The following is a 25068-nucleotide window of genomic DNA, read 5'->3' as shown; positions in this document are numbered from 1 at the left end:
TTTTTTACAGTGGGTGGTGGTCAAAAAAGTTTAAACCACTCTTCACATTCATTAAGACGGCCACTATTAAAAAAAAAGTGTGAATGAGAAATGTAGAGAAGTTGGAACCGCTGTGCACTGTCGGTGGTCATGCAGAATATGACGCAGCCACTACGGAAAACCGTATGGTGGTTCCTCAAAAATTAAAAACAGAATTAGTATATGATCCAGCAATTCCACTTCTAGGCAAATTTTATGTTGTATGTATTTGATCACCGTTAAAAATGAAAGAGTTGAAAAGGTCCTGGTCTGTCCTTCATGTGTGTCTCTGCAAACTGCTGGCATGTAAGAGAACCTCTTTCCACCTGGGCTGTGAACTCCCCCAAGACAGGGCTGGGCTCCTCTCCACCTCTGTCCCATCCTCCCTGACACCCCCTGCAATGTTAATGAAGCAGGGGACACACATGAGGGCTCAGTAAAGAAAAAAAATCATGATGCCTGATTTATAGTTGTTTTACAGTTTTAAAACAATTTATTTTTTTTCCATTGTATTGTGACGTCATTGCAAAAAGAGCCTGTGAGAAATAGAGGAGGGAAAATGTCCGAGCCACTGTCCCACCCACGTGCTCCTAGTTAAGCCTGTTGGTGTTTTTCATCCTCTCTGCCTACAGGCACAGGGTGGCGATGAAAGTACACCAGCAGTTTCAAGAGGGGTGAGTGTTGGCCCTAGGAGCCCAGTTCCTGCCTCCTAAGGCAGGAATGTGGGTCCAAGAGTTGCCTTTCTTCTGGCACAACCAGACCATGCCTGCCACCCTCAAGCGGCCACATCTGTCCTTTGCACGCGTGGTGTGTGACCCACTTCCATTCCCCAGCTCTATCCACCCTCACCCCCAAGCCTATTACCAAAGTGAAAGCAAGAGACTTTTCAGGAAGAGGATTCTTCTGAGGCTCCAAGTTCAAACTGCTTAGTAGCTGGTAGTGAGAGGTCACAAGACAAGACCTGGCAAAACGCCTAGACCTTATTCACACAAGAGTACGGGCTCTCTTGCTGTTCATTAACCAGCGACTGGCACCTGGAAGACAGTGCAATCTGTGGACCCAGGGCACTTTCAACTATCATTCATATGATTTCTTTGGGGACATTTTTCATTCTAGCACTGTTTGTAATGCCAAAACAACCTAAATAGCCAAGGAGTCAGCTAAAAATAAACCATGCTACATCCACCTAATACACCACTGTGCAGATGCAAAAAGGCATCAGGAAGCTCCCTGTCTACTGATAAGGTAAGAATTCCCAAATACTGGGGCTTCCCTGGTGACGCAGTAGTTAAGAATCCGCCTGCCAATGCAGGGGACGCGGGTTTGAGCCCTGGTTCGGGAAGATCCCACATGCCGTGGAGCAACTAAGCCCGTGCGCCACAACTATTGAAGCCCGCGCCCTAGAGCCCGTGCTCCGCAACAGGAGAAGCCACTGCAATGAGAAGCCCGTGCACTGCAACGAAGAGTAGCCCCCGCTCGCCGCAACCAGAGAAAAGCCCACACGCAGCAATGAAGACCCAAACGCAGCCAAAAAAATAAAATTAAATTAAATTAAATTAAAAAAAAAAGAATTCCCAAATACTATTATGCCTAGGGCACAATACTATGTATATGTGGTACTGTGCTACTTTTGTACAAAAAAAAAAAGGAAAGCAAATATATATAGTCATATTTGCTTGTAATAACATAAAGAAATTTTGGAAGGATATGTAAAAATTAATAAAGATAGGAATATGGGTATAAGAACTGGACAGACAGGGGACAAGGTGGGAGAGAAACATTATTACTTTTAGGTTTTTGTTTCTGACCATGTGATTGTATTGCTTATCCAAAAAATGGGCTAACTGAAACTTGAACCATCTGTGCCTCTAAGAGACTGAGAATGGGAGAGTTTCAGAAAATAAGGAGTGAAGTATGCCTGCAAGTAAAGAATTGAGTGTGTGTGCAAAGCTTATTTTCTTTTATCTGGGAAAAAATTAAAACACATTCCTTGGAACAGAGCTGTTGCCACCTGTTCTGCAGAGAAACTTTTCTTTTTGAGGGCTGTGGTGAATGGATGAACATACATAATAAAACTCACAAAATATTTTAAAAATATATAAAAGAAAATTAAGTTGCTGGTCAGTCTTAGTGTTTTACAGTATTTGGGAAAACAACTGTTACAGTTTTATTGCTCTGAGTAACTGACAAAGCAGAAACTATCCAGTTTTTGTGGCAAAGGCGTCACACGCAAACAAGCAAAATGAATGAAAAAGTCAAATGGTTTGCCTCATTCTCCAAGAGCCACAACTCAAGCTGAACTGTGAAAGTGGTTTAACACTATCCTAGGTGATCTTTTTTTCCCTCTTCTGGTTTATTTTTTTGTTTGTTTTATTTATAGTCTGATTTAAAACAATCAGATTCAAGTTGGTTAATTTTAGTTATGTAACAACCTGACATGATGGAGGAAAACAACCTTTAAAGGGATTGTGTCTATGGTTTGGTTCACTTAGAAATTTTATTTTCTTATAACTTAAGTGCAATAAAATGTGTTTTTTCATGTTAAAAAAAATGGGCTAAAATGTCCTTTTTTAAGTTTTTTTTTTTTTGGCTGCACCATGTGGCTTGCGGGATGTTGAACCCAGGTCACGGCAGTGACAGCCTGGAATCCTAATCACTAGGTCACCAGAGAACTCCCCTGGTGTTTTTTTGTTTTATTTATTTTTTTTAATGGTTTTTGTTTTATTTTATTTATTTATTTATTTTTATCGTTGTTTTATTTTTTTTTTAATGCACCATCTTATTTTATTTTTATTTATTTTTTTAGGGTGTGCTGCGAGGTACATGCAATCTTAGTTCCCCAACCAGGGATCGAACTTGCACCCCCTGTAGTGGAAGTGTGGAGTCTTTACCACTGGACCACCAGGGAGGTTCCCCCCTGGTGTTTTTTACTTTTGTATATGGGTATATGGGAATGCAGTACCCAAGGCAGTTAGGAAGTGGCTTCAAGTCCTGCCCCTAGCTTGCTGTGTGGCCTCAGGTTAAGTCACACCCTCTCTGGGAGCCTTAGCTTCATTCTCTGTACAAGAGAAGGTCAGAATCCAAGATATCTCCTAGCTTTGAAACTCTCAGATCCTAAGTTCTGCCTCCTAACAGGAAGCCTCTCCTGATTGCCTCAGCGTACAGCAATCTCTCTCTCCTATAGGCCATGCCATGGCAAAGCTAGAAAGGCTGAACACCCTCACCATAAGACTTGCTTTCCATGGAGGACCAGTCAGTCCTGGGCCCAGATCCTCAATAGGCACGTACACCTGCATGACCAGGATGGGGAGCAGACCAGATGCCCGGTCCAAGAAGAAACTGAAGAAGCTTATCCTGGCAGAGAGGAGCCATGCATGCAAGCACCCAAGAGGACAGGCTAAAGGGATGCCGTTGCATTTCCACCCAGGGACGCACTCTAGGTCAGAGCAGTCCAGCGATGGGAGTGGCTGCCTCAAGAATGAGTGAGCTTCCTGTCCCTGGAGGGTGTGCATGATAGCTGGACAGCCACAGGTCAGGGGTGCTGCAGAGGTAATGCCAACATTAGAGGGAGTGTGGGCACTTCCAAACCCTGAAAACTATGGTCCTTGGAACTATGCTGGCCCTGAAATCACACCGATAGAACCCAGGCTGCTGTGATCACTGTCTGACTCCTGGCCCCATTCTCCATTTGTCTCCAAGATCCATGTGTGGGGGGAGACGAGGGGAAGGTCCACATACCTGGGGTGGGGCACACGGAGGGGAGGGTCATCTGCCGCATCTATCAAGGGCCTGCCTACCAGCGACCACCTCCTTTATCTCCTGTCCATCCCTGGGCCTAACCCCTCCTGAACCCATCAAGAGCTACTTTGGCATTTAGGAGCCCAGAGCCAGCCAGCCAGCCCTTCCTTTGTTCCCTCCCACTGAAGGCTCCAGTCCAGGTCCTTGCTGTCCCTCTCTCAGGTGCTCTCTCTCCTCTACTGCCTGCAGACACAGGGAGAGCAAGACTCAGTTTCCTTCCTTACACAGGGGAACTCCCAACCCACCTGACCAGCAGGACATACCACCTCCCCTTCAGACCTCAAGCCCATCTCACCAGGTCAACGTCAAAAGTGTCTCTGGGAGTGCGGGCAGCTTCTGGGCTGGCTCTCCTGTTAACAGCTGCATCTGGAGAACACAAAGAAAGTCACAGGCAGGTCAGAGACATCCCTGGTGAGAAGCATCCTGTCTCAGGACAGTGACAAAGGAAACATTCCCGTTGCTTTTTCTGGAGACCCATTCTCCAGGGCCTCTGGCAGCACTGGGGAAGCTCCATGGAGGGGCTGTAATTGGAAAGAAAGCTCCCTGACTATAATGGGCATGAACTCAGCCAGAAGGAAGAGAAAGGTAGCACTAGAGAGTGCTTGCCTTTGGCTCCAAACCCCAAGCACAGCTCTCTCCATCTTGGGGCTACCACCAAGGCAAAGCATGGACAATCCTAACACCGTTTACTGCTCACTGATTTCTCTGCATAGTGAGAGCTCCGTGATACTCTTCTGACCTGCACCCTGTTTTTATTAAATCTAAATCTCTCATGCTTCAGAATAAAATAACTCCTTTCTCTGCCACTTCCCGGTTACAACAACCAAGGCAAGCTGTTTAAACTCTATGCAGGTCATTTCCTGTACATGGGGTAACAGTCACCACCTAGGTGGAGAAGGCATAAGTCCATGCTCACTCTAGTACTGCACTTTTATAAGCCCACGTCCACTATCTCCAAGGGCAGGAGTGAGCAAGGTCTCCATCACTGGCACCTACCTGAGAGCTCTCAGATTCTGTAGCCTCCCTCCCCTTACCCAGTAAGGGCATCCTCACACCAGCTGACCAGACCTCAGAGTCCAGCCTAGAGATTTTGTCAAAGAGCCATTAAAGCCTCCCCACCCTGGAGACCCTCTAGTGTACCCCCTGTGTCTCTTGGAACCCCCCTGATATCTCCAGCTCCTATAAAGGTGCTGCAACTCCTGGATTTGTATTACAGAGCCAAGCACTGTCTCATTCCTCAGCTATGTAATGTGCCCCACCCAACCTTGTCTCCCAGTTGGACTGGACAACTCCAGGTCAGGAACTGGTGTGCTGTCTCCATACTTCCCAAGTGCCCAGTACAAGGCAGGGCCCATAAAGGTTGGCAGCTGGTCCAGATGGCGGGCCATCCCAGGGGAAAAAGGTCTCCTCCACTGAGCCCTAGCATGGTTCTGGGTAAGCACCCAACCACAGGGGATAGGGGGAGTGGTTTTCAGCTCCTCTGCCCATACCTCATGTTCAAGTTAACTTCTCTGTTGCTGGACACAGGTGGCTTAAGAGAACCTCCTAAAGTGGTTGGTCCCTCTGGGGCTAAAATGATACAGGGTCTGGTTCTCAGCTTTGTCGTTTCTTAACTTCCTCTAGGGTCACAAGATCGCAGCTAATCCATAGGACCTTGTTAATCAGTCAAACGTGACCCCTCTGGGTGGCTTCAGCCTCGTGTCAGTGCCTCCTCTCCCCCAGATTTATCCTGCACCCTGTAACCTATGATGTGATCAAACCCAAGAGACAATAAAAACCCCAGTTTCCTTTCCTGTCATACGGAACTGATCTTCTCTACCCCGCCTTTCCCAAGGGACAGTGGCAAGGCCCAAGCCCTTAAACGATAAACAGGCCAGCCATGAGGGTGGCTTACCTGTGCCCTGGGTGATACAAGAGGCGAGATCCTGCAGGCGCACCTTGAATTCGTCGAAGCTGTCCGTGCGCACAGCAGCTCGCAGGCTCTGGGGCTCCTCCTGGCGCAGCTGGTGGAGTGCCTCACGCAGGAAGCCGTGCATGTCCAGCACCTCCTGGTCGGAAGCATAGAGCTTCATCCTCTGCACAAGCATGCTGCCCGTACGGATGCGCTGCAGCACAGCATCCAGGCGGCCCAGTTGGCCTGCTATCTCTTCGTAATCACGCTGGTACCGTGCATTCACCCCCTCCAGCAGTTGACGCTCCAGCTCCAGCACGTGCTCCACCACCTGGCGCACGCGCGCGCGGATCAGCTCCTCGATGTCCGCGCGCACGCGGCCCAGCTGGCTGATGGCCGAGGTCATTTGCGCCTGCGCCGCGCCAAAGGCGCGGTCCTGCTCCTGCAGGTCCTGGGTCATGACGTCCAGCTCCTCCTGCCGCTGCTGGATCTCCGTCCTGATGTCGCACTTGAGCTCGCTGTGGCCCCTATCCAGGAGCGCACACGAGCAGCACAGCGGCTTGGAGCAGCCTCGGCAGTAGATGCTGCGGACACATAGGGCTGGCCTGATTTAGGGCTCGCCTGCTTTTTTTTTCTTTATATTTGTTATTAAATTCCTCTTCAAAAATTACAAAACTTTGAATCATGGTATGTTTCTACGTTCGTGCTTTTCTCAATTCAGTGTTTGTGGTTATGGTGATAGTATCCAAACTACCAATAAAACGTATTAGAACATCAAAAGTTACTAAAGTAATAATAGCTAGCCTCTATCCGTGAAACAATGCAAAGACGTACAACAAGAAAGTTAATCATCTCTTCCCAGCCTTTCCGAATTTCCTTTCCCCACCTCACCTCGGAGGCAACCAGGTGAGCACCCTGGGTGCATCCTTCACACCTCTCTCTATTCAAACAGCTTTACATAGATATGCAGATTATGGGGCTGCTAGCAGAATTCTAAAGACTTGATACATTTCATTCCACTTAATCCTCCGTAGAGTTTCTTAAGGGAGAATTACTGTTATCCTCATTTCACAGATAAAGAAACCAAGACATTCAGAGTTTAAATAATTGGCTCAAATATCTACAACACTTTTGGGCAGGTTGATGTTCTTAAAAAAAAAAATAAGAGCGTGCTAAACCTTTGTAACTTCCTCCTTTAATTGAACTTTTGTTCAGGACACTCCTCTAGGTCTACAAGTATGGATCTGCTGTATTCTCGTTAATAGCTTCTTTACATTCCAGATGGACCACACTGATTCATTCATCCTGTTAATGGACATTCCAGTGATTTCCTGTTTGTGCATTTCTCCCCAATATGCACAATGCTTTCTGTAGCCTAATGCATGCATCCTTTTGTTTCTATGAAATACATTACAAAATAATAGGATTGCTAGATCAAAGAGTATGTATATTTTTATCTATTTAATATATTTTAGCCAGCAGACACTTCCATAGCATTTACTATGTGTCAGACCCTATTATGAGCATCTGACAAATATCAACTCATTTAATCCTTCTAACAATCCTATGGAGTGGGGATTATTATTATCCCTATTTTAAGGATGGGGAAACTGAGCAAGAGGTACAATAACTTGTCCAAGGTCACACAATTAGTAAGCGGTAGAGTCCAGGTGCAAATTGTAGTAGGCAGAATAATGGCCCCCATCCAAGTACTAATTCCTGGAACCTGAATATGGTACCTTACATAAAAGAGACTTGACAGGTGTGATTACATTAAGGATCTTGAGATGGGGAGATTATCCTGGATTATCTGGGTAGACCCAATGTAAGCACAAGAGTCCTCATAAAGGAAAGAGGCAGGAGGCAGGAGAGTGAGAGAAGGGAGAGGTGATGATGGAAGTAGAGGTCACAGTGACACTACCCTGCTGGCTTTGAAGACGGAAGGGGATCATGAAATACAGAACGCAGGCAGCCTCTAGAAGCTGGAAAAGGCAAGACAATGGATTCTCCTCAAGAGCCTCCAGAAGGAACACAACCCTACTGACGTCTTGATTTTAGCTCAATGAGACCCATTTCAGACTTCTGACCTCCAGAGGTACAAAACGATATATCTCTAATGGTTTAGGTCCCTAAATTGGTGGTAAATGTTACAGCAGCAACAGGAAACTAATATAAAAACCCAAGCAGCCTGGCTCAGAGTCCATGCTCTGAAACACTGCAGTGCTGCTTCTTCAAATATTACCAGGAAAAATATTAGTTACTTCCCTAGAAATACTGCTGTAATTTACTCTCACCAGGAATGAAAATAATAAGTTAGCCCACCTGAGGCCAGGAGAAAGGATTTTAGCTGGGGTCACTTTGGCTTGAATTACTGAGATCAACTTGTCCCAGAGAGCCTGCTGGCCGACCCAATTCTAAAATCTTGAAACCAGGTACTAGTCCCTCAGCTTTGCCAGCTCTCAACCTTCCCAAGTCACCCAAGGTGGTAAGGTCCCAGGGCTTGACCCTCCTGCTCAAACACAAGAGACTTATGCCACGCTAGCAAAGCTTTTCTGGAGACAGAAAAGTGTGTGGAAAGTGGGATGGGGGTTGCCACTGGGTCATGAGCCTGGAGCTCCTCCAGCCTCAGGAAATCGGATCTAAGTAACAGAGACCCACATCACCCAGAGACAGGGCCAGTGGCTGTGGTAAGTGGCAGGTGGAACAGAGAAAAAAGCTGGGCAGATGTGGATCTGACCTCAGCTCTGTGCCCTTCCTTGGCAGGTCATTTAACCTCTCTGCACCTCAGTTTTCTTACCTGTAAAATAGGGATAATTCCTACCTCATATGGGAGTGCTGGAGAGGATCAAATGAGGTAAGCCCTACATGAATGTTTTTTTAAAAGACTATGATTATAATTGCCTGAAATATTAGTGCTCCCTAATTAGACACTACTAATGAGAAATGTTAAGCAATTATGAAAGGAATGAATAACTCTACAGAGGGCAATTTGGCAGTATTCATCAAAATTACAAATGTATTTATCCTTTGACCCAGCACTCTCCCTTCTAGATATCTTTTCTGCAGCTCTATCTCCATACATAAAAAATAACATTTGTACAACGTAACACAGTCCATAATAGCAAAGAATAGAAACAACCTAAGTGCCCATCACTAGGCAATGACTTACATAAATTACAATGCACCTGTACAATGGAGTACTATGCAGCTGAAAAAAACTGAGAAAGTTCATTATATGGAAAAATCTCTCTGGCAAAATAAGGATGATAATAGGAGTATTAGGAGGATTCGATGAGTTAATATATATAAAAGGTTAGAACAGTGACTACCATATAATGTGTTCAATTATGACAATGTATATTTTAAGTAAAAAAATCAAGGCGTAGAAGTGTATTATAGGGGACCTCTCCTGGTGGCGCAGTGGTTAAGAATCTGCCTGCCAAAGCAGGGGACACGGATTCGATCCCTGGGCCGGGAAGATCCCACATGCCGTGGAGCAACTGAGCCTGGGTGCCACAACTACTGAGCCTGCGTGCCACAACTACTAAAGCCCGTGCGCCCTAGAGCCCGCACACCACAACTACTGAAGCCTGTGTGCCTAGAACCCATTCCCGCAACAAGAGAAGCCACCGCAATGAGATGCCCGTGCACCACAATGAAGAGTAGCCCCCGCTCATCGCAACTAGAGAAAGCCCGCGTGCAGCAACGAAGACCCAACGCAGCCAAAAAAAACACAAAAGTGCATTATAGGATGCTGCTTTTTGTGTAAGAATGGAAAAAAATAAGAATATATTCATATTTGATTGCATTTGAATAAAGAAACCTTGAAAGGATACCAATTAATAAAAGTATTTACAGGATGGGGCAGGGAAGAGGTGGAGTGAGGCATTTCACTGTATGCCTTTTAGGTTGCTCTCGCGTTTGAACCTTGTGAATGTATTGATATTACCTATGTTTTTAATTAAAGAACAGAATTCTAATAGATGTGGGCAATTAGATAGGCTATAGAAATAAAGGGAGAACTAGAACCAGTTGTCATTTTCCTAGCTTTGGACCCATGGGAGAGGGGCTGAGACCGAGGTGAGTGACCCTTCTTTAGAAAGAGTGTTCCAGGCCTGGGAAGGGGACCCCTAGGGTGGCCTGGCTGGAGGGAGAGCAAGACTTGCTGGGGGGACCACAGTCTCTGCTGGGTCCTCTTCTTAAGCCCCTTCTGCCCCAAATGGGGTCTCCCCAGGGAAACCAGCCACCCCTGCCCCTCTGGATGGAAGGAGACAATTGGCTTCAGGTCTCTATTGAGGGGCCTACATCAGACGCCCTGGGGTCCAAAGCCCCCAACTTTCTGATAAGACTGAGATGCAAACCCTGAATCAGAATGACCCATTGTGGGCCTGCCACCCAAGACCAAGGATGACCTCCTTGGCCTATGGTTCCTTCACCCTCATTCAAAGGACACTTACTGAGCACCCACTGTGTGCTTGGCACTTTTGGGGGAGACAGAGGTGAGGTGGGCACCTACCCACAAGGAGCTCCATGACAAGGACCCAGACTTAACACAGACAGAGAGGTGTAGCTCTGGAAAGCAAAAGGGCACTTATTTGCTTCTGGAACACTCGAAAGAATGAACTAAAACACCACAGAATCAATAAGAAGTTGCTCAGCAAAGTGGCTGGATTATACCAGAATTAAGAGAAGAAAACAGCTTAATTCTATTCCAGCAGAGCAAATGAAAAGACATATGGAAAAATTTTCCATGTTCTCATTCACAACAGCAATTTTAAAAATGCTAAAAAAAAAAAAAAAACCTAAAAAAAAAAATACCTAGACATAATCCTAGCAAGAAATACACAGAACTTATATGGAGTAAATGACAAAAACCCACTAAGAGAGAAAGTCTAAAAACAGAAAATTGTATCAAGGTCCCGACTGGAGAGACTAAATAGTATAATATTAATTTTCCTCAAGTTAATATAAAGGTTTAAAGCAATGTGAGCCAAATTAAGAGTGAGATTTTAAAACTTAACCAACTGATTCTAAATTTCACATGATGAAAAAAAAGAAAAAAAGAAAAAAGAATAAATTTCACATGAAGTAGAGTAAACAGATCAAACAGCGAAGAAATTGTTTGAAAAATCAGTGTAAGGAAGGGGATTTTCTCTGCCACTGACAACATTATAGAGCTACCATTATTAAAAGTGTATATACTAGTCTAATAGTCAAGAGAACAATCAGCACAACAGACCAGATAGTCCCGAAAGAGGCCCTGGCACCTATCAGAATGTAATATTTTATATAATAAAGAAATGTCCAAACTAATGGACATTAAAGGATTTTCAACAATTAGATCATGAAAACTGGCTACGGGGGGGGGGGAAAATAAATCAAGTTAGAGCTTTGCTTCATACACTACACCAAGATATATTTTTTGTTTTGTTTTGTTTTTTGGTTTTTTTTGCGGTACGCGGGCTTCTCACGGTTGTGGCCCCTCCCGTTGCGGAGCACAGGCTCCGGACGCGCAGGCTCAGCGGCCATGGCTCACGGGCCCAGCCGCTCCGCGGCATGTGGGATCTTCCCGGACCGGGGCACGAACCCGTGTCCCCTGCATCGGCAGACGGACTCTCAACCACTGCGCCACCAGGGAAGCCCCACCAAGATATATTTTTGATGAATCAGAGTTAAATATGAAAAATAACACCATGGAGATATAATAGTTGACTATTTACTCTCATGACGGTAAAGACCTTATAACCACTGAAGACGTGGAAGAAATCATACTATTAACAGGTGCAGCTGCATGAAAATTCAAAACTAGTTTTTGGAAAGACGTTCATGACCTCCTATTATAAGAAAAGCGCACTTTGTAACGCTAAGTGTTGTTCATTCTGTTTTAGATGATTACAGAGACAGCAGGAAGGAAAGGAAAACGTCTAGACTTATAGTAGTTACCTCTTTCTCTTCCTCCCTCCCCCTTTTTACTTATTGAGATTTTCCAAAAGTTTCCATAATCAATTCTAAACAAACGAGTTTGGACTTTAAATAGGAGGCAATGGGGAACGGTAAAAGAACATCCACTCTAGGAATTACAACAAGCTCTTTCTCTTCTGCCTTGTGATATATTGTTTTGTTTATCCCTTTATGACTGTTCAGCGAATTGACTGCATGATTAATATTTTAGTAGAAACCCCAACATGTTTACTGGGTTCTCGGTCTTCCCATCCAAAAGCTGCCTGTGTCTAAACCACCATCCCAGAGGCCACGTGACAGCAGACAGGATATGGGGTTCTGGAGGCAGCCCGACCTAGGCCTGAATCTGAGCTCTTCCACAATTCCTAGCTATGAGGCCTTGAGTAAATTACTTTCTCTCTCTGAGTCTTAATTTCCCCATCTATACAATGGGCATAAGGATGCTCTCTCATAGACTGTTACAAAGACAAGGGGCTGGTGTATGTGAAGTGACCAGCACAGTGCCGGATACACATTGGACATTCTGGAGCTGTGAAAGAAGAGGGGGCATTAACCACATATGTACACGTGGCAGGGGAGAGCCCTGCTGCTGGTGGGTGAGCCTCTCAACCTCAGGCAGTAAGGAAACATCACCACTGAGTGTGGTCTCTGCGCTGTTCCCTTCCCAGTAGGGACATGCCGCCCTAGACCAGCCACACTTCCCAGTAGGACCAGAGCAGCATGGCACTTCTGCTGTACTAGGAAACAGGGTAACTCAGAATGCAGGAAGCAAAAATCCTATGAAAACAGGACTAGTGGAGGAGAGATGGCCCCAGAGCAAAACTCCAGGGCAGGGCCTGGCTTGCCTGAATGGTGACGGAAAAACTCTCCACTTCAGTGCCCCCATCTCAACAAGGGTTGATGGGAGCTCTCACTTTGGTGGAGTATGGAAAGGAGTAGCCTCCTTTGGAAATTCAAATAATTAGCTAGAGGGTAATTAAAGGGATCCGTCAGTCATTTACACAGTAGTATGGATGCATTTAATGAGGCTGGTTTCCTGCCATCTCCAGGGTGACACAGTTGAGGAAATAAGGTTTCTGAAACCAGGAGAGGAGATGAGTAATTGTAGAGACTGGGATGCTCAAAGAGAGTGAAAGCATTATTCCTGTTGATCTCCCCTCCTCCAACTATTCATTAATTGAGAAGGTGGTGACAGAGATAGGAAAACCTGCCGCCTCAGAGAGGAAGATAACAGAAGTTAAGAGAAGCAGCAAAGAGGGGCTTCCCTGGTGGCGCAGTGGTTAAGAATCCGCCTGCCAATGCAGGGGACACGGGTTCGAGCCCTGGTCCAGGAAGATCCCACATGTCGCGGAGCAACTAAGTCCGTGCGCCACAACTACTGAGCCTGCACTCTAGAGACCACGAGCCACAACTACTGAGCCCACGCGCCGCAGCTACTGAAGCCTGCACACCTAGAGCCTGTGCTCCTCAACAAGAAAAGCCACCAGTGAGAAGCCCGCGCACCACAACGAAGAGTAGCCCCCGCTCGCCGCAGCTAAAGCCCACGAGCAGCAACGAAGACCCAACACAAACAAAAGTAAAAAAATAAATTAAAAAAAAAAAAGAGAAGCAGCAAAGAAAGAGGAGAGGAGGAAGCCTTGTCTATTTCACACTATGGTCTTATGCTGGTCCCACACCCAAGAAAGAAGAGAAAGTTTGTAGTTTTCCTTCCCCACTCTTTTCTATGTAGGTCTCTGCTTTCAAGACTGGCACATCCATGCTGGACAGTGTTCTGCTGGGCCACGTCACTCATTCAGTAGGTAGCAGGTGCACTGCTGCATGGGTGCCCTGCCTCTCCTGCCCTCTCTATGGCAGTGAATGGCACTACTGTTCAAAGGTCACTCAAGCCAAAGATCAAGGGGAATTCCAGATTCCTCCCCTCTTCGACTGCTTCAACAATAACTCATTATTAAGTCTTGTTAAGGTCTACCTTCGTTTACTTAAAAAAAATTACTGAGTACCAGCTAGGTACACGTATGGGGCTAGAATGCAGAGATGATTAAGGTAGAATTCTGGTTCCTAAATCTGTCACATCAGTTCCCATTGATACTGCCTTTGTTCTTGCCCCAATTATGGCTTATCTCCTTTAGCACTGTCCCCTAATAGGCCTCCTTGCCTCTGGTCTCTCCAATCAACCTTTCCCAGTGTCACCACATGGTATTTCTAAAATGTGATCATCTGTGAATTCCCTGGCGGTCCAGTGGTTAGGACTCCGTGCTTTCACTGCCAAGGGCCCTGGTCTGATCCCTGGTCGGGGAACTGAGATCCTACAAGCCGCGTGGAGCAGCCAAAAAAAAAAAAAAAAAAGTTATCACCATACACTGAGGTGACTGCAATGATGCCCCTTGGAAGTACAGTCAGAAGAGAATCAAGTGCAAGAAATATCTTAAATAACACATAAGTAATATGTTAATGAAGGCGATTCAATTTTTGAACAAAGATCACTTGGGCAAATTCACTGAGTTTTATAATAATGCACTATAATTATATAGTATTGGATATTAGTGAACAAGAACACAATTTGGATTTACATGCCAGTAAATGTTGCAAGAGGACAAGGCAAAGTTTACATACAGTGATTACTTATTAATCTGATTAAGCTATTTCATTTAAATCCAACCTAATTTCAATAAATAAAATGGCAAAAGAGATGGAAATAGCTGAAACAATCAATTAACTAAAGCCATGAATAAGAAAAATGCTATTGGATATTAAGGTAACATTAACGTAATACTGTATTAAATAACATATGGTATAAACAGACAGCTCTTCTATTTAGTTGTACCTATCTCAAAATACCTCCCCAACTCTAACAGCTTTGGCAGAACAAATCCAAACGGTAAAACATGCCAAAGCGGGCTTCCCTGGTGGCGCAGTGGCTGAGAATCTGCCTGCCAATTCAGGGGACACGGGTTCGATCCTTGGTCCAGGAAGATCCCACACGTCGTGGAGCAACTAAGCCCATGTGCCACAACTACTGAGCCTGTGCTCTAGAGCCCGTGAGCCACAACTAGTGAGCCCGCGTGCCACAACTACTCAAGCCCGTGCGCCTAGAGCCCGTGCTCCACAACAAGAGAAGCCACCGCAATGAGAAGCTCACGCACTGCAATGAAGAGTAGCCCCTGCTCGCCGCCAACTAGAGAAAGCCCGCGCACAGCAACGAAGACCCAACACAGCCAAAAATAAAGAAATTAAATAAATAAATTTATTTTAAAATAAAAAGCCAAAGCAGGCATTTGTTACAAAATTCAATGACTAGAAAAATTAATCATTAAATGTTAATAGAATCTGGTGACATAGGAAACAAGTTTGTGTCCTTATGTGACACAAACAATATTGATATTCTCCAGAAGTACTTTTATTAAAATAGGTATAAAATGATTTTATGTAGCTCTGAGAGTATAGTGTGGTTCTGATCTTTGTTACTCATTCAATACTCACTAAATATTTAAGTTTCCCCCAAACTGTGGTAATACTCTTAAGATTACTAATAAGAAAAAAAATAAAATCAGAAATTAAAAACTGTAATACTAATGGTAATAGAGCAAGAGGAAAATGAGAAGGAAAGGAAGAGGAAGAAAGAGGAGGAGGGGTTATGTAAGAAAATTTCATTGAAATAAACAGAATTTTTAAACTAAAGGAGCAAGCCGGGTTTCAGAATAATTTGATACAATACGCTCCACACCAAGACAGCTTGGTTAAATTGATAAACTTAAGGAATGAAAAATATCTTTAGGCATTGAGACAGAAAAAGCAAATAAATTTGGCCTCAGGCCTCTCCTGGTAGACGTCTGATGCTGTAAGATAATACAGCAAAGTCTACAAAGCTCTAAAGGAAAGACCGTGATCAGGTATATTACACCCAGCCAAGATATCATGCAAGCGTAACTGACAGACATTCTCAACACCACTCTAGGAATTCAGAACACAGAAGTCCTTCTTGAGAAAAACTGCTAACTGACAGCATCCGTCCAACCAAGAGCTGAATCAAAACAAAGAATCCATGAAAAGTGGTGTTAAAGTGAAAGGACCAGTGCTGTGCATTAGAGCCATTGTGACATGGAACCAAGACTACAAACATGGGAGTGGACCATCCTGATCTTTCACGGCAAAGACTTTGTTACTGTCTAAAATGGATTCATTTCATTTAAAACAAACTATGACTCCAGCCTCTTGATGCCTTAGTCATTTTTTTGCTTAATCTTAGAGAGGTCTTTTCGGAAATGTTTTAGGATGAAGAAATATTTCTTTGAAGTTTAGCAAGTCTAATTTTACTTTAGTATCTTTTTCTTTCATCAAAGTCAAGGAAAATTAAATTTAACATTGCTTAAATAGCATGCTTCCTTTGAATAAGCTAATTGTAAGGGAAGATACACTCTGAGCTTGAAACAAGTAACTTGTAGAATCCTTTTTTTTGCAACTCGGCCAGGTTGTTAGTTGAAAACTACCTGTATGTGGAGGCCGGCAGCACCAGGACAGACTCTGCAGAGCGCAGTCAGGAAATCCTGCGTCCTGTCCTGGCCCTGGCTCAGACAAGATCTCCTGTTTGGGGATGAGCTCCCATTAATGTTTGGACCTCTTGCAACAATTCTCTCTTCCTCAATAATCTTATAGGAGGGTCTGGGAAGTAAGGTAATAGCACAGGAGAAAACATCTCAAAAGACAGGAAAGTGCTTTATTGTGTTAAGAAGAGGTCAGATCCAACCAGAAGAGCCCATTCTCTGACCATATTGGAAAAGGTTTCAGTTTCCTATTGAAAGGCGCTGCCCAGGTACCAAGGGATCGGGAAGCGTCACTCAAAGGCTGGTTTCAAGCCTGTCCCCTGCACTCTGGTTCCTGTCACCACTGCGTGATGTCCACCTCTGCCCTGAACCCTCCCCTGGGCTGCCCAGGATGCCTCTCCCCACCTGTTGCCAATCATTCCAACTTCTGGTCTTGGGATCTCTTTTCCCAGTTTATGATCTCATCATACGTCTCAAACTTGAATAACAGGTCTTTCATTTTCCCCACTCAACTGTAACTAAAGCTCTTCCCGCTACAAGTTTTGATGGTCCTGGATTAATTCCCCTACCCCATCCAGCCAAGCTTTGGGATCTGACACCCCAACATGGGTCTCAGCTCCATCAATAGTCCTAAACCCCCATTACCCTTGGCTGCAAGGCACTCCCGAGCGTTCCCCAGCACATGTGATGAAAAGGCTGGCAGCCACCTTGACCTCCAGGTCAGGCAGGCCATGGCCGTGTGACACTCTGGCCTTCTCCCCATGCTGCCACCTCTGCATTCTTGCAGGCCTCACCCCCACCTGCACCATGGCTCAGCCTCCTAATGTGGCTCCCTTTCCCCAGGTCCAGATTCTTTGCTTCAGTTCCGCTTGGGTCATATATCCAACAGTAAGGTGGTAAATCTCAAATTCTTTACGGAATAGGGTAAAATGTAAATAAGCATGCAGCCAAAGAAAAAAAATCCTGGTCTCCTTGCTCCTAAACTTGCCCAGTTCAATCAAAGTACCAGAGTGCAGAAAGAGGATCTGAACATTATCCCACTCTCTGCCTTAGTACCACCAGTGGGTTTCCAACAGAGTCCCCAAAGGTCCATTCACACTGTGTTCTACAGGATACTCACTGGTACAAGAGTAAACTGCAGGAAAACGGAGCAAACTGAGAACATTCTTTGTCCCGGAAATTGTAGGACAGAGTCCAAACTCCAACTCTCCCATGTTTGACCCTAGCTCACCCTTCCAGCCCCTGACCTCCTGCACAGCCTTTACTTGCAGTTCCTGAAATGCAGCAGACTTGCTGGTGCCTCTGCCTTTGCACATGCTCCCTCCCCTTTCTGCTTCCTTACAGGCCAGGCTAAGTGTGACACCCCCTTGGAAGCTGCCATCCCCAGACAATCAAGGCTGGGCAGGTGGCCTTTTCTGAGATCACATGCCTGGTGCCAGCCTTCCTTCTTCCTTCTGCCCTTAAATAACTGAACACACATGGGATGTCAGCCGTCTGGCAAGGGAAAATATGAGGGAGAGGATGGTGTCTTATCACACTGTCCTAAGGGCTACTATTAGCACAGAGTAACGATGGTGAGCAGGCTTCCTTGAAGCACTTTGCAGCCTTGATTGTTAACTGCAGATCTGGTTCCTCCACCAGACTGTGACCTCAGAGGGCCAGGGCTGTATCTGTTTGTATTTATACCCTAGCACCTAGCAGAGGGCTTGCTACATAGTAGGAATGTGGGCTGAAAGAATGGACTCCACAGGTGTGGTGATCAAATGCCAATGGCCCCAGGGAGGACACTCCCAGGCTGAGTTTGAAAGTTTAAAGCCACTTCTGATGCTGCTCCCCACTGTGAGCCCTAAGTCAGCTCAATGTCAAAGGATGGAACGGTTTATTACTGACTTGTAACTTGCAGGAAGTTGTGGGTTATTTATGACACTGAGGTTTTGTGCAGAAGAAACAAGTTGAGTTTTTCCAGTAACCACCCATAGATTGTGAAACAACTGTGAATTGTGACTGTGTATGTACAATTTTTAAGCAATACTGTCAGGTTTGTGAAGCCATCTACCATGCTCAAGGGAAAAGAATCCTGTCCTCTTGCTGGCTGGACCTCCTTGCCCCTTGTACCTTGCCGACTGTGGAGAAATCCACCCCCCACACTAGAGGTGAAGCACTCTGTAAGCTACCACCAGCTGGGGCTCTGGGAGAGGCCCCATCCTCACTGCAGGGTAGGAGATATAAACTGTGGTTTATACAGTTGCTGCCAGCCCCTATCAGCTACTAAGACTGTGCAGTCTAGATGTCCACATTTACATGTGAGCAGACAACACAGAACTACAGGACCTATAAAGAGAATCAGCAGGCAAAATGGGGACCAAACTGATCCCTGGCTCACACTGAAAAAAAGGGTAATATAGTAAACATAAACCTTCTAAAAATTATAAGTTTGTTTTTCAGGGAGATTTAAGAACATACACTGAGAAAACAAGAACAGGCTGACAAGAAAAAGCATCCTGAGAACACTGACCTTGTTTGGCAATTAAAAAAACATGATTGCAATTGTTGCAGCACCATGGATGGACCTAGAGACTGTCATACTGAGTGAAATAAGTCAGGCAGAGAAAGATAAGTATCATATGATCTCACTTATATGTGGAATCTAAAAAAATGATACAAATGAACTTATTTACAAAGTAGAAACAGAGTCACAGATGTAAAACACAAACTTAAGGGTTATGGGGGAAAGTGGGGGAAGGGTTACAGGGGAAAGTGGGGGAGGAGGGATAAATAGGGAGATTGGGATTGACATATACACAGTACAATATGTAAAACAGATAACTAATAAGGACCTCCTGTATAGCACAGGGAACTCTACTCAATACTCTGTAATGACCTGTATGGGAAAAGAATCTAAAAAAGAATGGATATATGTATATGTATAACTGATTCACTTTGCTGTACAGCAGAAACTAACACAACATTGTAAATCAACTATACTCCAATAAAAAGTTCATTTAAAAAAAGCCACACACACAAAAACAATAGTTATAAAAAGAAAAAATAAGCAAATGAACAGAAATCAATATACAAAAAAGTAGAAGATAATTTCTTTGAGCTGAAGAAAGACTTGAATTTTCAGTTCAACAATGTCAGAGAGGATTACTGAAAAAAGAAAAGACCTATAGCTTGATCAATCATTTGCAAGAATAAAGAAAAATTATATAAACATCCTTAGGAAACAAAAACAGATTACCCACGGGGCAAAATAATTAGATAATAATTAAATTTCTCATCTGCAGCACTGGAGGCCACAAATTTATGAAGCAATGTGTATATGCTCCAAGATGAAAGATTTGTGATTGTGACCTCAGAATTTTTACACCTAGCTGAACTTTCCTTTAAATGTGACAGCAGAGAACTCCCTGGCGGTCCAGTGGTTAGGACTCCACGCTCTCACTGCTGAGGGTCCAGGTTTGATCCCTAGTCAGGGAACTAAAATCCCACAAGCTGCGTGGCATGGCCAAAAATAAAAATAAAAAATAAATTAAAAAATAAATGTGACAGCAAATGAAGGACATGCAAGTTCAGACAATCAAGATTCCAGAAAGTAAACTCTGAAAAGCAACCAAAAAAAAATTACTTGAAGTATTCCAGCCAAACGGGAAATTAATAACATTAAATAATTGAAGAGGAAGATATGTTATAGAAAAAATTGCTATGAGCAATGAAACTAATTAAAATCTAAGATTATAGATACCAAGTGGGTTATAATGTGACGATGACACTTAATAACTGTCAAAAAAGGATGCTTAGAATAGAAAAGACATAAAATTTGGTAATATCTAGAACTAAAATTTCATGTTATTTCAACTATATCTGAATGTGGGAAGAGAGAGAGGGGAGAACAAAAAGTATGCTAAAAGTTTTATCTTATCTGGAAGAACAGTTGTAATCTACTCTTGATGGTGAGAGATACAGACACACACACACACACATGCGCGAGCACGCGTTCTAATATGTTTGTTAAAAACTTAAACCAGAATAGAAAGAGGAGAGATATATATGATATATCTCTACAAAGAATACACATTTAAAAAAAATCCTAGGAATATGCTAGTCCACAGAATATGGTCCAAGGCCCCAAAGAAAACATCAGTATAGTCCCAGATATAACTCAAATACTAGGTGACCATACTGTAGAAATTAACATCAAATATTTAAATCAAACATCACAAGCCACTTGAAAATTTTAGAAAACTCCCTCCCCCAAACTCTTCTATCAAAGAAAAAATGTTTAAGAAGAGACTGAAAGTATAGATATTTGAGAAACGACTTACTATGATTACGCTACATCAAAGTTACGGGATGCAGCCAATGTCATACTCACAGGAGAATGTATTAAGCAATAAGGATAACAAATAAATGAATTAAATGTTCAGTTAGATGATGAATAATGAGAGACAAGTAGAAGAGAGAAAATAATGATGATAAAAACAAAATGATTAATTAGAAAAAAGGAAAACATTAATATCAGTAAGCCATAAAAGGAAAGACCAAAAAGCTAGTGCTTTGAAAAGATCACTAAAATAACCACAAATATACAACATTAGAAATAAGAAAGGGGACACAATTACAGGTATAGAGGAGATTTTTAAATTATAAAAGATAACTCAGGATGAACTAGAAAACATTCCAAACAATCTGATTCAAGATCCAAAAAAAAAGGGGAAAAAACCCTACTCTTCAAAAAAGGTACCTGTATCAGATAGTTTTTCAAGAAACTTCTATAAGCTTGAATTGCTATGTTCTTTAAACTAGTCTACAGCAGAGAAATTCTCAGAGTAGCATTTTAACATTTATTGAGTATTTAATAGGTGCCAGGCACTATGCTAAGTAATTTATACATATCATCACGTTCAAAAAAGCTTGCAAACTCATTGAAAGAGTTGTCTTATCAAATGAATAAGAAAACTTGACAAGGAAATCATACATATTCATAAAATTTGATCACATTTATAAAAATAGATAATAGCCTAAATAATAGGCTGAACAGTACTAAATGGAATCTAGCTAGAAATTAAAATAATAGTATATCATGACCAAATAGACTTTTTCCTCCCAGGACTTAAAGAATGGTTCAACATAAAGAAACCTATTGATATAATTCATCATACTGAAAGGTGAAAGGACATCTTCAGAGTCCAAAAGAACACCTATTCCTGAGTTAAAAATAAAACAAAATAACAGCAACAACAAAACTCTAAGAAAACTAGAAGTGGGAGGCAACTTTCTTAATGTGATTTTTAAAAGTCACCTAAGGAAATCAATAATAAGCATCATACTAAATAAGAAACTTTCTCATGAAAGATAGGTACAAGACAAAGTTGCCCTTTCTAACCACTGCTTCACATTATTCAATACTGTCCTGGCAGTTCTGGCCAATCCAATGAAACAAAGCTACAAAGAGGTAATATGTATAAATACTGGAAAGGAAAAAGTTTCATTATTTGTAGGTGATATGACTGTTTACCTAGAAAATCCAAAACATCAACTGAAAATCTTACAAGAATAAAAGAGCCCAATAAGATGGCTAGATGTAATATAAATATACATAAATTAATAGCATTAGTGAATGTTAATGATAACCAGTTAGAAATTATAATGGAAAAAGATTCCATTCATAATATTATTACATATTATAAAGTTAACTATAATTTAAAAGTTCAAGATGTTTGTGAATAAAACTATAAAACCCAAAGATATAACCAGAGATGAGGACAATTCTTCCAAGATTTAATGTCATCTCTGTCAAAATCTCAATGAATATGTAACTTCTGAAACTGCATGAATTGTAAGAGCAAAAGCAACTGTACAAATTATGAAAGTAAAATTATTTTTGAAAAAGAATGGGAATTCACCCTATCAAATAAAAAGCTACAGAACTCCTTACAGTAGTAAGGATTAGCATAAGAATAGTTTGGTGCAGAACAGAGATTTACAAACATATTCATGACTACATGGACATTTAGTACAAGATTAAAAGGGCATTTCAGATCAAAGCAAGAGTGGAGTATTCATAAGCTACAAGGATATATTGTACAACACGGGGAATATAGCCAATATTTTATAATAACTATAAATGAAGTATAACCTTTAAAAATTGTGAATCACTATATTATACACCTGTAACAAAATATTGTACATCAACTACACTTCGATTTTAAAAAATGGGAAAAAACAAACAAAAAGAGTGAATTATTCAATAAAAGTTGTTGAGAGAACTGGCTTTCCATTTGGAGAGAAATGCAAAGCAAGGGTTCTTACCTTATACCACACACAAAAATAAATTCCATGGGAATGAAAATTTTTACTATAAAAACAAATTATTAAAATAGAGTATAAGTAAATACTTTCAACATTGGCATAGGAAAAATCTTTCCTAGGATGATCAAAGCCAGATACCATAAAGGAAGAGATTGAGGGATTGGACTACATAGCACTAAAAACTTAAAACACAACACCTCATATTGAATGAATGACCAAGGTCAACACAGGAAAAATATCTGCACTATAACAAGCTCTTACAATTAAAGACTAATTCCTAAAAGTAAACAAACAAACAAGCAAAGGACCTCAGGAGGCAATTTACAAATGAAGAAGCTCAATGGCCAAAAAACATATGAAAAGCCACTGGACCTCAACCTTAACAATAAACAAAGAAATCCAAATTCAAACAATAGTATCGGCTGTGGAGGAATCTGGTAGTACAGGTGGTAAATCTCCAAGCAGGAAGTAAGCAAGCCACAGTCAGTTTAGCAGGAATGGAGCTCTGTCTGAGTGTGCCCCCAACGGGCAAAGAATACTTTCACTTTGCAAGCAGATCCCCAAGAATCTTATACAAGCTATCTATGCAGGGCGAGGGAGGATTAAAAGTTCACGTAGGTATGCTACCTTTTTGCTTAAAGGGGGAAAAATAAGACCTGTAAGACTATATACTCCTACCTGTGTGTATATTCACAAACTCTGGAAACATTCAAAACTGGTAACCATGGTTAAACGCGGATGGGGGAGGGAGAAGTGGTGGGTGTTAGGCAGATGGGGGACAGAGTGGAATGGAGACTTTGTTCTCTCTATAAATTTTGTTTGTAATTGTTTGCACCACATAAATGTATTATCTATCCAAAAAATCCTGAATTAAAATCCTGTGCTGTTTAGTAAAAATCATTAATATTGGACATGACATTTTTTTTTCTCATACAGACACTCCCAGGAAGTGCATTGTTCCGGTTTTGACTTTTCAGACAGAAACTAACTACCCACATCTCATCCTAGAATCCAGCTATACTGAGACTCCATGGCAATGCTTCTGGAAAATTCCACTATAAGACTTTCTAAAGGGCAGTTTGGCAACATGTATCGAAATGTAAAACTTTCATAACCCTTCACCTAGAAATGGCATTTCTAAAAATTTATCCTGAAGAAATGACTGGATATGGGTGAAAAGATGTTTCTGCAGCATTATTTCTTATAAGGGGAAATTGGAAACTACTGCTATCCATCCATTCGCACGGGACAGCATAAATTGCGGTCATCGCTATCGATGCTGCTGGTCTGTGGACCTTATTTTGAGTTGCAAGACGTTAGAAGCTCCTTGACCCACGTTCCCGGCTGTGAGACTTTGGATCTCTGCTCCCCGCAGCCTCTACCTCGCTCTTAGAAGCTTTACCCCACCCTGGGCAGGCCTGCTTACCTGGTCAGCATAGGGTCGCGGTGGTTAGGGTTGGAACAGAAGATGTTGTTGGACTTGCGCGTGCCATCCAGAAACTCCCGCGCCGACTGGCTGCGGAGTTCCGCCAGTGGCCGGGCCTCGTGCTTGAGGAACCACTGGTGCGCCTCGATGCACTTGGCACAGAGGAGCTGCTCGCACTCGAAGCACCAGTAGTCGGCCGGCTCTTTGCAGCGGGTGCAAAGAGCCTGCGCGTCCACGATTTGCCGGTACACATGCAGGCGCCGCTGCAAGCTTTCGAAGAAGACGTTGTCCAAGGCCTGCGCATCAGGGCCTGGGGGCCAGGGCGCCTGGCAGATGGGGCACTGCCTGACTGGCTCCTCCAGGCATCCTGAACACAGCGTGTGCAGACAAGGCAGCAGCTTGGGGCACTTGGCTTCTGCCCGGCAGCCCTGGCAGTGCAAGAACTGGAACTCTTCCTCCGTGGCTTGCTGGGGGATCAGAGACGGAGGTGAGATCTGAAGTCCCAGGAGTCCCCACCCAATGGACACCCGCCCCTATGGCTGGAGGCTCAGAGTGGGACTTCCTATGCCATACCAGGCTGTCATTGGATGATGCAAAACCCAGGCTTATCAGTACCCCAATCCTCCACTTACTCAGGCCTTCCCACTCTCACTCCACAATTTACTGAGCATCTACTTCTCCTAAGACACAGTACTAGGCCCTGAGATAAAAGGATGTATAGGACAAATCCCTGCCTTCAAGGAACTTAAGTTTAAAAATGAGATTCATTAAGTGTACATCACACAACCGCACATAAAGCGCTTAATACACTTTGATACTTCCTCAGAAAGTTAAACATAGAACTACCATATGATCCAGCAATTCCACACCTAGCTATATACCCAAAAGAACTGGAAACAAGTACCCAGATCCTTGGACACTCATTATTCTGTACACAGCATTATTCACAATAGCCAAAAGGTGGAAACGACCCCAGTGTCCATCAACAGATGAATGGATAAACAAAATGTGGTATATACACACAATGGAATATCATTCAGCCTTAAAAAGGATATTCTGACACATGCTACAACATGAATGAACCTTGAAGGCATTATGCTAAGTAAGATCACGCAGAGACA

At 43.1% G+C, this 25068-nt stretch overlaps 1 protein-coding gene across 3 annotated transcripts in view; it reads right to left on the bottom strand.

Moving 5' to 3' along the window:
* PML (promyelocytic leukemia) overlaps nucleotides 1-25068 on the bottom strand; it is a 43993-nt gene that overhangs the window by 17642 nt on the left and 1283 nt on the right. For all 3 annotated transcript variants that reach the window (XM_029236460.1, XM_029236462.1, XM_029236461.1), the window contains exons 2-4: nucleotides 23948-24414; nucleotides 5711-6291; nucleotides 4112-4182 (exon numbers count right to left, since the gene is read on the bottom strand). In XM_029236460.1, coding sequence (XP_029092293.1) covers nucleotides 4112-4182; nucleotides 5711-6291; nucleotides 23948-24414 — 1119 coding nt within the window. The remainder of the gene's footprint in view (nucleotides 1-4111; nucleotides 4183-5710; nucleotides 6292-23947; nucleotides 24415-25068) is intronic.

This window comes from Monodon monoceros, unplaced genomic scaffold (assembly GCF_005190385.1).
Source record: "Monodon monoceros isolate NGI ecotype Baffin Bay Population unplaced genomic scaffold, NGI_Narwhal_1 Super_Scaffold_21, whole genome shotgun sequence".
Taxonomy (NCBI): domain Eukaryota; kingdom Metazoa; phylum Chordata; class Mammalia; order Artiodactyla; family Monodontidae; genus Monodon; species Monodon monoceros.
The sequence above is the reverse complement of the archived record's forward strand: the minus strand, read 5'-3'. Positions and strand labels throughout refer to the sequence as shown.